This window comes from Scaptodrosophila lebanonensis, unplaced genomic scaffold (assembly GCF_003285725.1).
Source record: "Scaptodrosophila lebanonensis strain 11010-0011.00,11010-0021.00 unplaced genomic scaffold, SlebRS2 tig00001412-arrow-pilon, whole genome shotgun sequence".
Classification (NCBI taxonomy): Eukaryota; Metazoa; Arthropoda; class Insecta; order Diptera; family Drosophilidae; genus Scaptodrosophila; species Scaptodrosophila lebanonensis.
Window position 1 is genome coordinate 11,540,492 of NW_022060739.1, and position 17,315 is coordinate 11,557,806.

Sequence of the window (17,315 nt, forward strand, 5' to 3'; positions counted from 1 at the left end):
GATGATGGCCGAGAGACCAATTCACAAAGATGGTAAACGAACGAAGCTATCAAAGATATTTACAGAGCCAACTTATCGAAATGAAAAAATTTCACATACAAGCTTTTATTATTTTAGAGAAAAGGTTTTATGTTTTGTTTTATTATTGTTTGTTTGTTGTTTTTTTTTTTTGGTTTTGGAAAAAAGTAAGGCATAAGAGATGTAGCAAAATAAATTTAGAACCGCAGCGTTGAGAACTTGACGGTTTCTAGTTACACCAAGAGAAGAAAATTTAACTTATTAGTCATATTTTACACTTGTAAGAGCGATCATTATAATGCTGACGCTTAGATATATAAATCATTGAAGTATGTACTATAGTTCATAAGAATGTACGAGTATATGTAATATATTCAGATATTGTTGACCCAACGAATCGTGTTATTTACATGGTACGTCAGAAAGCGGTTGCTTGAGGTCTGCTACACAAGACCTCAACAAATTTTATTTGCTCGATGCACGCACATTGAATAAGTTATTGTACAAAGTAGTTGTTTGAGAAAAATTAACTAGATATAGGTAGTAGTTTAAAAAATGTCATCCAATACATGGTCCATGCAGCAGTGTGGGTTCATAGAAGGCGCACATCAGCGACTCCATATAGTAGACCGTACCGACAGGCCCCCAGCTATGGGGTCGCTGTGAGGCGCGCATTGCGACCTCGTCCCGGGCTCCCGACAAATTGCTGGTCCGCCGTTGACGTGCCTGTGCCTCGTCCAGCGAATAGGAGGCGTTTCCCATGCTCATATGACGACGGTGCAACGATTTTTGGCGCAACGTGACGAGCTCAGCATCTTCCGAGGACTTTATAGAGTGGTAGACGAGTTATAATATGGAATTTGTTTTATTTATCACGAAGCTACAGCTGTTTTCGGATGCTCTTAAGTCGCCAAACCATGTTCAAACATTTTGTATACCCTGTACCCGCCGGGTAGAAGGTATATAAGAATCTAACATTCAACTCATTAGGTTTAACAAATTCTTTCTTTATGGTTTGGGGACGAAAAAGCATTAAAACAAAGTAGCCTTTGATTACCCCCATGGATGTCAGCTTCTTCTTTGCCTTCGGTGATCGTTTAATCGACACCGTTTCATTCCAGGATACTGCCGCATTTGTCGACGATTGGCGACGATGCTGTCGACGCAAATTGGGTGTCAGATTCGAGGATATGACCGAACTGCCAGCACTAACGCCACTGGTGGAAGCCAACGCCGTGGCATATGCCACTAGAGGTGGTGGCATCAATGTGCTTTGTGCACTTGTGGGGGGACGCAGCTCTTGGTTGCTCTTTTCCGATGGCGCCAGACCCAGCGAAATGCGCTTGGGTTCTAGAAAACCCTCCGTTAACAAGGTCGACAACCTATCCGTGCTGGGCGTTGTGGGCTTCAAAATAGTTGGTATATCTTTAAATTGTTCTGCTAGAGACAGCGCTAATCCACACTTACAGCTGTTACCATATCCTTGGGTAGCTCCCGGCATTGAACTCCTGCACCTGCCTCCCCCTCTTCATCCTCGTCGCTCAGGGATTGAACATCCGCATAGAAGGTTTGCTCATCGCAGTGTTCGCCATCGATCTCCTGCTCTATGATGACAGCCAAGTCGGCGCTGTCGGCGCTGCTGTTGCTGCTCATTAAAGAAGCGCGTGCTGGCGACGATGTGGACGACGACCGGCTAGTGGAGCTCTGCTCATCGGGCGTTTCGTAGCCCGAGCCTTGGCAGGACACAAAGCTATTGTTGTGCGCTAGTGGCACCACTTCTACTTCTGCCTCAGAGGGCGTGCGAGTCCCTTCAGAACAGCAGCGAAAAATTATAGGCAGGCACACGAGACCGACACGAAATGAAGTCGCAAATTTCCGTGAACAAAAAATCAAAGCGGAAATTGCAAAACGTGACAAAATCCGCGACAAAATCTCGATACCAAAACGCAAAAACAAAACGCGAAACTCGAAAAAAAAAAGAACCCACAACAAACACTTACCATCGAAATGGGTCTGTTTGTCCAGCGGACGCAACAATTTCTGCTGCGTGGCACGAATGCGTTCCATCTTCCGCTTAATCTTGTGGAGCACCTGCTTTTCGTGATCGTGCCGATGGGCTATTTGCTTCTGCCGCAGGCTCTCAATTATGTCCGCACCTCTGTGTCAATATTTAAGAAAAATGTGATATAATCAATCAATCAATCAATCATGCTTTCATCTTCATATTTCGATATATGTTAGAGCAACCTACCTAGAAGCCAGTATGTTATTTGCCTTGGTGTCCGTGATGATGTGACAGAAGTAGTGGGACTTGAAAATGCGCAGCTGGAAGATAATGAACGCGAAGCATATCGTGTCCCAAAGCAATACAATCTGATGAGTTATCTTCGGACACTCGCCGGTGGGTAGTGGTTCCGTCTCCTCTGGTAGCAGCATATCTTTGGCCACGTTACTGGTGCAGGTGATGCCAAGCATATGAACCAGCCAGCAGCAGTGCGTGGTAAGTGGCTTCATGAACAAACAGCCGGCCATTTGGAAGCTCGTCTTGATCAATATGTTGGCCACGTTGAAGGCCAGCAGCCATTTCCAGCGACTGATTATGGTTTTGATGGGTCGCAAGTAGAAATCAGAGCCTTGCCACAGAAACACAAAGGCGCCAATTAGGTAGCCCAGAGCCAACAGATCCGCAATATTCGTTCCAGCCAAAAAGACGACGGCTAGTGTAAACCAATAGAAGCCACAGAGCACACCATTCTTCAGTATGTCCGAATAGTTGCGTATGTACGAACAGAAGTCGTGCGTGGGGTTATCGAAGGGCACGCGCCCCAGGTTGGCAATGTCTGCAATGACACTGCGATTGCTGCCACCCGGATAGTCGTCGTTTGAAGCAAAACGCAGCTCGATGCAGAAAATGCTTTTCTGGCGATTCAAAATGATCAGCACTATGAAGTCAAATATCAGCTTGGGTACATGGTTGTAGTGCAGAGCTCCCGGCAGCATCGTCCAGCGTTGTATGTTCTCGGCTATGTCCGCGCCATCCCAGGGATAAACTGAAAAACAAAACCATTCTACAATAAGCTCTATTTCCAACGTTAAGAATACTTACCCATACACAGCTTGGGCGGCAAACCCACCAACACAATGTACTGCAGCAATATGGATATTGCGAAAAAGGCCTGAAACACACCCCAGACTTTAGCCAACTGCGACCGCCGCAACAGCAGCATAACTATAAGGCAGATGGCATAGGCCACGGCCACAATGTCCTGGCGATAGGTTATCGTAGATACCAGGGCTATCAGCGAAATCTCCATGCCAAACTTGTAGAAGCCATAATTCAGCAAATACTTGGCCAAGCCCACCAGATCCTTCTCAGCATCGGGACGCGCTATTTGCGGGAATAGCACCTTCGGTATGTCGGCGGTGCTGGTGCCAGTTTTGACTCGCATTTGCAGCTGACGCAGCGAGATGAATGCCTGCAGTGTTACAATGACCATATAAATGATGTAAGTTCGCAACAGACTCATCAGTCCGCCGTGCTGCTTGTCGGCCTTGCTCAGGCCTACCCATTCGGCGTTGTTTGCCGTCAGATTGTCAGACTGGAAAAGACAAGATTAGAGGGAATTTATCAAGCTAGTGAAACTATTTATCATTTCAACTGGTTAGCGTCTACGCACACTCCTAATGCACGATATTAAAGTAATTTTTACTCACGCATACGACGCTGTAGTCCGAATGATCCAAGTATTCGATCTGATAGATCATTTTTGACAGCACAATAATGGTGACAATGAACGAAATAAGACGGCTGATGAAAATTTGCACCGATTTGCGTGATGTGGCACCGAGCACACAGAACCCAACGAAGACAATGTGCAGCACGCAGACTTCGCTGACGCTGCACACGAAGCCCGCTATGTAGACGGCCTTCATGATGTGCAACTCCAGAAAGCGCCAAAACACATCCTTGAAATTCTTGAATATGTACTCCGACTTGTTTTTGATTTTGCGAAATGATATGCGCACGAGATCGCGCACAGAGGTCTCGAAGTCGGTGGCTTCGGGTCCTCCGACAGAACGACGCAAGGAGCCGCCGCTACCGCGACGCTTTCCCTGCGTATTGCTGGCCGTCGTCGTCGTGGGTTCGAGAGCGGTTGTCTCTGTGGGAGGCGCTGCAATTTTCTGCTGAGCTCCAGGCTGTTGCTGCAGCGAAGCAATAAAGCGTTTGTGGAAATAATGCACCTGAATGACAGTGAGTATTACAATGATAGTGGGTGAGACGAGGTGAAGGAACAAATCCTTCGTTTGATAGCGCTTTAGGCCGATATCGGTTTGTCTGAAAGAAATGCAGAGATTAGTACGCTCATGGAGATCGTGGCTGGTGAATTACATACAGCGTCTTGGACACGTTGAAATAGTCGTTCCAATACAGATCGAACTTGTCGAACTGATAAGTGTAGATCAATATTAATATGGACATGGCGTAAAAGATCAGGAACAGCCAAAAGCCGTACATAATCTTAACCCACGCCTTGGACGATGATTGAAAGACGAGCAAGAAGAATAGGAACAGAGCCATGTAGCAAATTCGAAACCCGGTCATGTCCTCGCCCGTAATGGCGCACAGGAAGATAACCAATATAAGCAACCAAATCCACAGTCGGACCAGCAAATTCTTTATCACGTCGCCGGCTTTCTTTAGGAACTTTGAGGTCTTCTTGCCATCGTTGATGAGGTAACTGGAGCCTGCCGAACCAACAGTTATTTGCAATGGAGCTATAATATCCGCCAAAGTGCTGTCCCTTCGCCTATCACGCTTCTCCTTGAAGAATTGACGCGACGTCACCCAAAACATCAGCACAAAGGCGGTCTTTACTATCAAAGGCACACAAGGACGCATGTGATTCTCAATTGGCCGCTCGAAGCCAATCTGTTGCAGATTTATTCCGGCGGTCTGCAAATGGAAAGCATGAAAATTATCAAAAATATCCATTAATTGCACAGACTAGGACTTACGGATACTTTTGTTGGCAGCTCATTGTTATTCAGATCCATGCCATAGATATATTGCGCCACCAGCAGAACCTCTGCATACAAGACAATGAATGGACTGGAACGCATCATGGCTTTGCGTTGATTTGGTATCATCCACAGAACATTGGCCCACAACAGGAGCACAAACGTTAACCAACTGTGATAGACTATGGACCAGGCCTAAAATCCAAATAGCAATGAATTAATACAATGATGTAGACAGCTTACAAGACAACTTACCATCATGAGTATATTCGTAAAAATATAGCTATTCTGATATATAAAACCTCCCACGCTGATAAACCCATAGGATATCTGATCGAGTATAGAGGCTGTGGTATTTTCCAGCTCCGATCGTTGCTCCAGTGAGTCCAATTGAATGACATTCCCCCGGGAGGTGGCGGGTACTGCCGTCGAGGATACCACTCCCGTGCCCGCTGACGATTCCAGTGGCTGTGGAGTACGAGCCTTGCGCGTATTTTGACGAACAAGCTATTATTGTGGCAAATGAGATACACACACACACATAATTTAGTACAATATTCGATTGATTGGGGTTAAACAGAAATGGAACGCGTTACATAGGTACTATATTGCACGATACGTAGTATTTATATACAGTTCAAAAATATTATGGCCGCTACATGTGTGGATTAACAAGCCACTAAATGGTGTACCGACTAACTTTGGGACTAAGGCAAAGGTGGGGTTATGTACAATTGTAGCTTCACACGCACACACTTACTCGCACACCATTTAAACTAGCTAGTTAGTAATTTTAGTTAAACAGCACAAACGGTTGATCTTGTTATAGAGTTCCAATATCAATATCTAAGAGATTAGTTACAACTTTAGAATGTTTTCAAAGTTAGACATTTACAGATACATTGACAAACGGTTAGACACTAGCTATTGGTACAAGCAATATAGAATGTATGTTAATAAACAGATAGACAAATTTATGTATAGTATGTGGCGTAAGTAGGAAAAGGTAGATAGAGTCTAAATATCAAATGATCTCTAATGATTAGTAGGAAGTTTTAGGTAGTATTTATAATTTAGAGATGAGTGGGAGTTAGTTTACGTACAGGCGTCGTCTCAGTCGGTTCATTAAACGTTGAACGTTGTTCACGGCGTAAAGAAACCTAAAGCAGAAGTAAAAAGAGCATAAACAAAAATCAAACAAATAATAAGTTAAGAAAAAAATAAGCAAAAAACAAAAATTAGAGCGAGGGAATTTAAAGACCCAACTAAAATATTGATTATGTTTGCACAGGAGTTACTTGGATGTACATACATATAGGCATTTCTTTCGTATAATACAAATCCATGTTGTTATAAGAGTTGATGTTATAATACAACCTTTTAGTATAAATACAAAGCGCACACTCATCTATTCATCTATCGTTGATATTCTCTTATACATATATTTGCTGACCCCGACTGTAGGTTAAGAGCAAAGTGATCTAGAATTCAGCTTATATACTCAAACACCACAGTGGTGGTGTCCAATCATCTCAATCAGCCACGACATACATATGTACATACACCCACACACACACTCCCTCACTCGTAACGCGCTTACACTCAAACGTTGCGGTCTGTTTGTGATTGTGGAGGTTGACGTCGCACCGCCGCTCTCCTTGCGGCAGACGACGCCACCAACACCGGGACCGCCACCGCCACCACCACCACCACTTCGTGTTGTGTGTGATGTGAGGAGCGACAATTGGCGACTGACTTTGTTGTTGGTGTTGCTGCTGCTATTGCTCTCTAGTTGCTGTCCAAAAGCGGTGGCAGGTTTCGATTCCAACTGAACAGTGGTGGTTAAGTGGCCAGCATGTGGTGTGGAGTGGAGTGTGTTTTGTGGAATGGGTGGTTGTTGTTAGTGAGTTGTTGTTGTGTTATTATTATTATTGTTAGTTATCAAAGTTAAATGTTTGTAAGAATGTGTGTGTTAAAGTTCAATTCAAAGAAGCAGCAGCAATAATTCCAATGGGGCAAAAGTAAGAGCAGAAAACGGTGTTAGTTGCAAAGATCAGGGGATCCCGTGGGCATATTTTAAAGATATCTGGGTCAGAACTGCAGAAACTTACCCGCGGCTTGATTAAATGCTTTGTCGTCAAAGCCAACGCAAAGTAGGCGAACAACAAAGCAAACGGATTGAGATACGAGTCCAGGGTCAAAGTGTTATTATACAGCATAACTCGAATGTCTGACGCGCAATACGATTCGATGAGTGGTTCCAAGCCGATAAGACTAGAAACACATAGTTGATTATAATTAGGCTTGTGACAAATGACGAATACTCGTAGATGACTTACCGAGCCGCCAGGCTAGTGTGATTAAGATGGGTCTGCATCCAGGGTGTTTGATATGAAACAATGCAGAGGGCGTGCACCACAATGATGGCCATGACGAAACGCAGCAACAACGCAAAACCACTGCGGCGAGAGAGTTACACAGGAAGGGTGAAGGAAGTTGATAGATTGATTGATTATTCATGTTCAATGTGAAGTACATACCGTTGCAGCGTTTGGAACGTTGCCCAATATGTGCCCGCCAGCAGGAAAATTAGAAAATAAAAGCCACCCGGTACCGAAGGGCGCAGCACCGCGGCAAAAAACAACGTGGCCAGGCAAAAGAGTGGCGCTGTAAAAAAAACAACGAATTATTCAATTAGCACATGCGCCCAAAATACATATTTAAAGAACACATGACTAGAAGGTAATTAAACCAGTGTTAAGGCAAAACATACAAATTAAACATGGCCATGTCAAGGTCGGTTCGTCTGCAGTGAAAGGAACTATATAGCTGTGGTCTAATCGTAAATATTGTCGCCAAGCAATGATAGTATAGTGAAGGCTGATATTGAGGAGCCTATCATGATTGGACAAGCCTAACATCAATCATCAAGCCGTGATAATGCAGTGTAACAGACTGATAATGCAGTGCATAATAAGTAAGGAGATAGATGAGGCTTCCCTCCTGCTTTCTTTCACTCTCACAAAATTCTACTCATATATTACTATTTGAAAACTACTATACTATATAATGTAACGTGACGTTAAGCTTACATATTTTAATCAGTCCATCAAAGTGCATCCGCTGACTTATCATCGAGACGCGTTTGCGTTGTAGCGGCGTCGATGCTGTCGCCTGCACATCAGCACCATTGGCAGCTGATGTTGCTGCGTCTATTGCTGCATCCTCCGCCGCTGCGGGCACAGCCTCGACAATCTCACCATTTTCTAGTTGCTCGGCAGCAATAGTTTGCGCCGCCAGACGTTTCACTGACAAATAGGTGCTCAGCGATGTGACGAAAACGAGCACCTCCGGCGCCAGCCATTCAATAATAGCCATGGGCCTGCAAAGGCGCACACAAGAGATTAAGTTAAAGAAATGTAACACATCCACATTCTGATAGGTTGGGGACTTACCTTAGGTCTATGAAGCTCATGAAGCCGATGTGTCGCAGCAGCTGCTCGCTAAACGAGCAATTGTATATGGGTAGGGTGGTGCTGACCGCCAGAATCTGCAGCGCGATGTGGCCTAGAAGGACCAGTGTGCTAAGAGCCAGCAAGATGATGAAGAATGCTGTCACCGAGCCCTTGAAGTTTCGACGCGTCGCCAGTGGTATGAAGGGCGACATGAAGAACATTAGCAGGTACACGAACGATATGCCCACGGGTCGCATGAGCGACGCTGCATAGAGAAGACGAGAACACGGAAAGGATAAAGAGGATATGCAACAGTTTCGTTGGACGGCTTATTGTGTTGTGAACTCACCCAAGACCAGCACCGCTGGCACAACGACACGCTGCAGCACCAGGCAGGCATAGCTGAACGCCATCTCAATGGATGCTTACAGCAGCAGCAACAGCAACACAGGTTGGGGTCGACTGCCTTGGCCGACCACTTGGCTGCCGACGTCGTCCTCGTCTTCTTCCTCCTCCTATCACGTTGTACGTTTCATTCATGAAATTTGTAGTTGCAATTTGTTCCTTTGGCCACCGCTGTGCGACGCAGTGCAGCGCTACAGAGGGCGAACGGGAGATAGGAAGCGGAAAATAAATTAGAAATTATATGAGATGCTGCGAGCTTAGTTTAGCAGGCGCGCCCGAGCACAGCATGACGCAAATAACAGCCAAGGACTCAGCGCCTGTCGCAAAGACATGCTGCACAGACACACCGCACAGACTTTCCGCACCGCAATGCACAGTACGGCGATATTATTTTTCTAATGTTAAACTTAAACAGAAAACTACTTAAGAGGAATGGAGTCCCAACCCATAACATTACCATTTAAATCTTAACGTTACACTAGGTTTTTATTGGAAAATCGCCGATTTTCCAATTATAAAGAACACATCCTTTCATTTGAATGCATTTAAATTCAAATGATATCAGATGAGTCCAATTGTGAGACTTGTATTTGGAATGGGAATAATGGGATAAAGTGTAGCTTCGCCTGTCAATCTTTTTTAAATAGTTGAAAGCTTAGTTTCAGTTTGCACAGCAGTTGATTTGTAAATATTTCTTATAAAGGACATAGATCATAAGTTTTCATCTCAAATTCTCAATTCGGAGGTAGCTTGGAGTCGAAAACCGCAGCTATACTTGAACTTTCTATGAGTGTATATAGTAAGTTTCATACAGTAATAATAATTATATTCTGAAATCCTTTTTTCGTTCGGGAGCTACATTATCTAAGCCAAGGACAGAATCTGCATATATTATTACCACCGTGCATTGTTTGCACCATGGATGGAAAACGGAAAAAGACGAACAGGCACGATTGTCCGGCGGAAACCTGTCTTGAGTTAACACAGTCAAGTGAAGTCAAACGCGAGCTCTGAATGAACAAGTGCCGCGCGGACTAGAGGTATGTGCGTGACAAAAAAAGTCGCATTCATTGTTTCTGTCTATCATGATGAAACGCAAAGTTCAATATAATTGTGTATCTATTATAAAATATATCAAATTCTATTATATTCCTACATTTACTTTCATGGCTTTTCATATTTGTATTATGAACTATGATGATCACTTCTTGCTTGAAACTATTAAGGGAATTTAATTTACTTTGAAGAATATTTACCGATTTGTAGAATTCAATTTAATATTAAACCTAGTTCGTTTTTGTTTGCTTTACATGGCTACTTTACTTTGCAGGAATTATTTTATATGAATCGCTACACTTTTTCGACTTCATTACATCCTTTTACCTCTTTGTCAACACACATCTCTAGCAAGGACAGGCATTGTGGGAGGAACTGTTGCCGCCAGCAAAGACAAGTTTAAGCATGACAGACAACCACGACTATTTGCTTTTTTATGGCCTCAAATTAAACGGGAAAACTAATTTACGGAAATAAACATTGACACACTTTTAATTACAGTTAAGGGCAGACACAAAAAATAGCCAAAACGGACGGGCTTTAATTTTGCAGGTGATTGCGAGAGTTGGGCCCGCCTTAGTTTTTTTTTCGGCTCCGCCACACCATAAGCAAGCAACATGCAAGTGGCAACAACTTGGGAGCGCATTTATGTGGGTGGAGTCACTCCCTGAAAGCCAGTAGCCCCCAAACAATAGCCACAGACGGCGCCAAAGTTGCCGGCACACGCCATTCTGGGTTGGGTTAGTTTCAATTTTTCTTTCCGCTTTTCCTTTGTGAGCGCCCTTTGACATGCCTCTGCTCGTGGTGGAGGACTGGCGTTCGGGGTCACCATTTTATGTACTGGGGGTGGCACAAGCTAGATAAATACTTGATTGATATTCAATTGCCACAACGTTACGTTAGTTATTTGCAACCATTCTAATGCACAAACGGACATTTTATTGGTGTAATAATCCCGTTGACAGTGCAACGAACATTGAAGCGTAATCTAACGAAACCATATACATAGCTATTATTAGATAATGTACCACTTCCAGCCTGACTCAGATTCCAAGGTTCAGAGACATGTTACAAATATTTGCATATTCTTAAAAGTGCAGTTTTATTTAGAAATGAATGACGATTTTGATGCTCTCATGATTGTATGTAAATTGCTTGATGACTAACCTTAAGTTTAAGGTGCATATGAAATATGTCTAAAAAGACGAATAAATGCGTAACTGTAGATCAAAGGCATTTAAACTGAACCGTAACAACAGCAATAACAACATAACAACCATCAATGGGTGCTAATTTCGCACAACAAAGCAACAACTATGACGTAATCCGGCATGTAGAAATGTTAAATATTTCATTTTCTCATTTTTGCGCTTAGCGTACAGGAAAAATAAAAATGCTGGTATTTCTCGCATGTTTGTAAGTACTCGTGTGTATGGATATACAAGTATATAAACAACACAAACGCCAGTCGAGGGATTGCGAATGGCTCTCACATTAGGCGGCTAAGCACACGCTCTGTGAGCTTTTATATGCAAAGTAGGGGGCGGCGAAATCGGAATGACGAAGCATCACAGGCACCGGCACCGGCACCGCCATTCAAACACATCAGCATAATACGGCTAATAGGAGCGCACACACTTGCACATCTAAAAAAAAAAAGCAGATGTACCATAAACGATTGTATGTGCAGACCAAGAGGAAGACGGACCGACAGACGGGCAGAGATATGGGGATCAACAGGCAGGGTGCCAAACCTCAAGTGCCGTCGTCAGAGCAAATAGCGTGGGGCTCGACCAGGAAACTACTTGTACATAGTCAGAATAGTAGGAATATAAAAAGTAGTAGCTGTGATGATAATGATGGCAATGACGATGGTGGAAGCTAAAAGCAAATGTCTAGTCGAAGGGCGCTTTTATGTTTCAATAAACGTCAAACACAGGGCAGTCCATATGCTCGGAAGAATGGAAGATTTGCTTTTTCAACAGACAAACTTGCCTCCTAAAAGCAACAAAAGTTAAGTTATAAACAAAAGTTTTACGAATAAAACAGCTCAACATTTTATAAAGAAATCATTAAACTTTCAAATAAAATAGAAATTATACGTAACCCATTTACAGAGTTGAAGTTTCCCTAATTCAACATATCACAAATAATTGACTTCACACTTAAAACAATTATTTCATTTCTATAACAACTTATAGAACTTATTTCACAATACGTTATACGCTTGGCATGAATTTAACAGATTCATTCGATTCGAGTTAGATGGACAGATGAGGTTTTGCGAAACTAGCCGCCATTCCATTTGGCACGTGTTGCGTTTGAAACAATTCATTGATGGGCCCATTCCCAAAATTTGAATTTAAAAATAAACTCACGAATTCGCCGCAATATGTAATAACAATGGCAAAATCTAAAAAGGCAGTCAGTCTGCCCGAAATGCCAATGAATATGGAATTCCAAAGCAGACCTTAATGCGTGTCAATCGCTACTAATTCATTATATATGCACGGGTCTGTGTCGCTACTTCTCAGCAATATTGAGACACACACGAGACGTCAGTCAGTCAGTCAGTTGGGGCGGCCGCAGCTGTTGTCTATCTACTTGCCTCCTTGCCCCCAGCTATGGGATAACATTGGCCTCCATTGGCCTGTTGCTGCTTCGATTCCAATTCAATGTTTATTATGATTGTCTTTCGTTTGGGGATTCGTTTGCGTTTTGGCGCATAAAACATAAGTGGAATTTCTATATCTGTATTATTATTCCTTCGATTTCTGCAGTTTACTTGGCACACATTTCACATATTGCATCCGCCCCCACCTCCCCAGCTGCTGTATCCCATTCTCTGAGATGAAAACGAATTGAATCGCACTTTGAATAAATATACATTTCTTTGTCATGGCAATCCGCCGATAAATCGGCGGAATATATGCAGTATACAAGTCTATAAATTAAATTATTCTGTTCAATTCAGTCCATCAAGTTCAAACAAAATGTATTTGTTTGTTGTTCGAAAGAAACCTACTTTCCTCAGAAAGTGTCTTGATAATTATTTTAAAATGAATTTCAAAATCGTTTCGTTCGTAATTCACACAAAAGTGGACCATATCGAAAGTAATGAGTAATATCAGAAAGTTTAAAAGCTAAAGTCGACATACTAGGTACTCCTATGCTCGAAAAACGGCGAGTACGACCAGCAAGTCTAGTCCTGAGAATAGATTCCATACGTGAAGGAGAAAAGAATAGCATTTATTTAAAGAACTGCCTACTTTTATGATTCTTTTCATAAATATAGTACATCGATGGTTAATATTCCAATTCATTATGCAGTCCACCCATTAAAAATATATCTTAATTCCCCTCCAAAGGTTGTTGAGACAAGCAGTCTGTATCTCTATTCCACACACACACACCAGACTTACATCCCGACCCCCTCTCCCTCTCTTTGTCGACATAACTGAGCTCATTAGCATCTTCATTGCCATGTCCAGTAGTCACTTGAACTTTGGGGCGCAATCTTCAGTAGACCTCAGCGATATTTGCAATTTTAATTTAACTGCACTTGACAAAGTTCCCTCTTGGTCGGACCTCGCTTTTATGAGTGGTTTCTAAATGCTTAACTCATTGAATACTCGCAGAGTATTAAAGCTTATTACTGCACCCAGTCAGTCATTGGGTCTTGCTCGGCGTGTCTGTTGGCCATTAATTTCACATTAATTACAACGCTAAGGAGTAGTCGGCTTTGGTTTTTAGTGTCCGTTTTAAAACCCCGTAATCCATGGATTTACAGGGCCGTATAGGGGATAGGTGGGTGGAGTGGAGTGGAGCGAAGTGGAGGAGAGGGGAAGTACAGCTGTTGTGTGTGCAGCAATTTATAGTGGCAGTGTTGGTTCCGGATTTTTCAATTCCCTACCAGAATGTAAGTAGCTGTGTGTTTGTGGTTCGTGATGGCATGGCACACACATGTCACACAATTTTCCATAGTCGTTTCACTTACTTACTTATTTTTTAATCTGCTTTGGCTTTATGACGTCACGTTCGACAGAAGAAAAGAATACAAGTATAATAAGTATGTATGTAGAAGCATTGCTTTAACACACAATGCAGTTTTTGTTAACCCTTGCAAGGGTCCTCTGATCATTCAGGTAATTCCTTCCAGTCTAAGAAGCACGAAAGCGAAAAATTAGTTTAAGAAATGTGACCAAAACGGCAGCATAAATGCGCAACAGTAAGTATAAATTTAACTTTAAATCATGTAATACCAAGTAATTCCCCCTCTTTCTGTTTCTGCGTTCGATCAAATGTGAGGGCATCGATTTGACAAAAAGTTTACATTTCCACAAACTCAATGACGATTTCAGAACTTATTTCTTGACGAACTAGTATCATTCATTTACTTAACAAGTTTCTAAACAACTATAAAAGGTTATGTACAGAAAATCTCAGCCACAGAAGTAAGTAAATCATTATACAAGTACAACACTCTAATATATTTATATTTTCACTATTTCACGATTTTCCACTATCATTCCAAACTAAATTCCGTGCGCTGCCGGAAAGGGGTCACTATTTCACGATTTTCCACTATCATTCTAAACTAAATTCCGTGCGCTGCCGGAAAGGGGTCAGCTTCAGTTCAAATAGTTACGCTTTAATTGATGAAAGAGTTCATAAATGTGACATTACTTTCGTTTTCAATGATCTTGATATCATTAATTATCAAGCATTTGACCCGCATTTGTGCCACGGGTTAATTAAAAACTATAGCAACGCCAATGGGCGAATGGTTAAAGTTTGGAAACTGAATATTTATGTGTAATAAATCCGAAATGAACAATTTGCTTTTGTGACCCTTTAATATGTTGCTTGACTCGAGCTACAAATTGGCCAGCTGCTCGTTAATGCCTGTAACTTGCACTTTGAGTGCAATTTAAAACGACCAGCTTTTCTATAAATATTTGCTTTTTGTTTCGCTTGGGAAATTAATTTGAAAATGCTCAGTCAGACCCTATGCCAGCGACTCACTGGGCCACTGCCTGACGACTTATGGACGCAACGAAACGGCTATTGGTCTTGCCCTACATTCTCTTTGTAGACCATGGCTACTACACATCTGTTGGTTACTGGCGACGGCCAACCTCCGCTGATGGTGCATCTTTATATAAAATGCAATCAAAACTAAGAAGGTAATGCTTCGAAATTACAAAATAAACTCTGAAGCATTTGTTTCTGGCTACTATTGATTCTTACTTTAATATTTTGGTAGATTTTGGCAGAACTAAATACTCGAACCCGACTAGCCAGGAAGAGCAACGAAGCATAGTTTATTGAAGGTTTATGTTACGTTTCAAAGTTTTCTTTATTCTTATTTTAAATTCCTGCACAGACTGAAGAAAAACCTTCCATGTACTCAATAATAAAGTAAATCACAAAAGACTCTAATTATATTGCAAGTAGTTTAGTCAGAATTATATTTTAAAATTGCACATATCTTTCAATCCTTTGCCCACTGTACCCCTTTATGTATGTCAGTTTGTGGGCAACAATGTCTGGCCATTGCAAATATCATAAAACTTGTAGCAGCAGCACCAGCAGCATTTTGTATTTATGTGACCTGTCCTGCAATATTACCCATACGCCATGTGTGCCACTGTGGTAACTTGATGCTGAGCTTGCTTGGGCTACATAGATATTTTTAATGCGTTTCTGGCCGACTCCTGGCGTTGGCAGTCCATTAACAACCCACAGCGCACTTGCATTACAATAGACAAGCAATTTAGTCGATGCAGTGCGTTCGAGTCACTCCCTGCACTCAGCCAAGAGTTCCCCAACTAGCGATGCAAATCAAATCGATGTTGGTTGCGAAATAGACGTGGCCTTTATTAATTCTAAGCTGGCAGTGCTAATTGCTTGGGATTACTATTGCTTTCTATATTTTCTTGTTCTTGGTGTTAGATAAAAGGATAAAAGATGAAGTGCTCTGCAGATTGAAGCTCTTCTTCATGCTTTCAAGTCGTTAAATGGACCTTCTCCATAACCCGATAACGGGTTGGAGGACCAGTCAAGAAGAAGAAATGGAGCTTCTTGCCTTCTACAGAGAGCGGCAAACAAGACTCTTTCATTTGCTTTCAAAGTTTGCCAAATACATCTAATATATAGCACTCTTCAAACGATCGGCAAATATTTGGTTACATCCCTAATATGTAGCTAGAAAAGTGCAGCGCTTTTAAGCTGATATTCCGACCTCATGCTGTCAGTTTCATGGCTTGTTTATAGCCATTCTAAAAACCGCAACAAATGCTGCGCAAAAGCCGCGCATTCAACTTTTACCCCACGTGTTGACCGCGGCTTCTATTTTGTTTTTTAATTTATTAAAAGGACACGTAACGCACATGCAAACGACTCTGCTGCTGCCGCGAGTATGAAGTGTGCAATGTGTGTGTGTGTGTGTGTGTGTGTGTGTGGATGTCCTGATGTGCGGGGTATGTGTGTGTGTGTGTGTAAATGTAGCAATTACTCCACCTTAAAATGTCATCGCGACATGCCTGCCTGCTAGCCTGGCTGAGGGGGGGCCGACCAGCTAACTGACATTTAATGGGGCCTAATAGTTGGCCGCTTGACAAATGAGGGGCAGAATGTAGTGTCCACCCGCCTATTCTGGCAATCCTTTTAGTGCTCTTCAATTTCATTTGGCGGCCCATTGCGCGTCATAAAACTGTTCCACTACTTTCATTTTAGCCTTTAATGTCATTACCATTGCCAAAAAAAAAGAGATAGTGGCAAAACGAAACGAAATGAAAAGTGCCCGTGTCTCTGTCTCCTGTGGCAGCAACTGTTATTAGACGTGCTATGTAATTTGTTGTATTTGCAGACATATAGCCATGGTTATTGCCTGTTAGCTGTTGGCTGTTGAACTTGCCAACTGCTACTCCTTGTTGTTGGTTGGATTCGTTGCTGATTACTCATGGAATGGAATTTTGCATGTTCACCACCACTGTGAGGCGACACGCAACAGTTTTCCCAATTTTCTCTTCGGTTCTTTTCCTCTTTTTAACTCTATAACTTTTACGAGGCACGCGTGCCCAATCCTCAATGAATTTGTACATATTATTTGCATGAAGCTAGTGCCAATGACGACCACCAGCTGTCATATGAGCCGTCAATGGGCTCCTAAACCACTTAGATATTTGTTTAAATATATTTAATAATATTTGCGCATAAAAGAATGTTGTGCGAATGTTGCATATTATCGCCTAAAATAAACATTCCAATGACCGCTACCTGGCTGAATAGGGTGTTTCCATTTATCTACCTTAAGTGAATAAACTCAAAAGTTTAGACAGCTTGTTCTTGGTTAGACAG

At 42.3% G+C, this 17,315-nt stretch overlaps 1 protein-coding gene across 8 annotated transcripts in view; it reads right to left on the reverse strand.

Moving 5' to 3' along the window:
* LOC115632019 (piezo-type mechanosensitive ion channel component) overlaps positions 1-17,315 on the reverse strand; it is a 32,802-nt gene that overhangs the window by 8,746 nt on the left and 6,741 nt on the right. For 3 of the 8 annotated variants that reach the window (XM_030528961.1, XM_030528960.1, XM_030528957.1), the window contains exons 1-14: positions 8,842-8,905; positions 8,493-8,757; positions 8,130-8,419; positions 7,578-7,704; positions 7,377-7,496; positions 7,149-7,311; positions 6,638-6,865; positions 5,293-5,544; positions 5,035-5,232; positions 4,413-4,972; positions 3,733-4,354; positions 3,125-3,617; positions 2,270-3,068; positions 2,019-2,176 (exon numbers count right to left, since the gene is read on the reverse strand). In XM_030528961.1, the coding sequence (XP_030384821.1) occupies positions 2,019-2,176; positions 2,270-3,068; positions 3,125-3,617; positions 3,733-4,354; positions 4,413-4,972; positions 5,035-5,232; positions 5,293-5,544; positions 6,638-6,865; positions 7,149-7,311; positions 7,377-7,496; positions 7,578-7,704; positions 8,130-8,419; positions 8,493-8,757; positions 8,842-8,905 (4,339 nt within the window). Of the gene's footprint in view, positions 1-587; positions 844-1,075; positions 1,459-1,532; positions 1,827-2,018; positions 2,177-2,269; positions 3,069-3,124; positions 3,618-3,732; positions 4,355-4,412; positions 4,973-5,034; positions 5,233-5,292; positions 5,545-6,140; positions 6,198-6,637; positions 6,866-7,148; positions 7,312-7,376; positions 7,497-7,577; positions 7,705-8,129; positions 8,420-8,492; positions 8,758-8,841; positions 9,089-17,315 lie in introns of those variants that run through there. The other 5 variants (XM_030528958.1, XM_030528956.1, XM_030528962.1 and 2 more) reach the window with 4 other exon arrangements.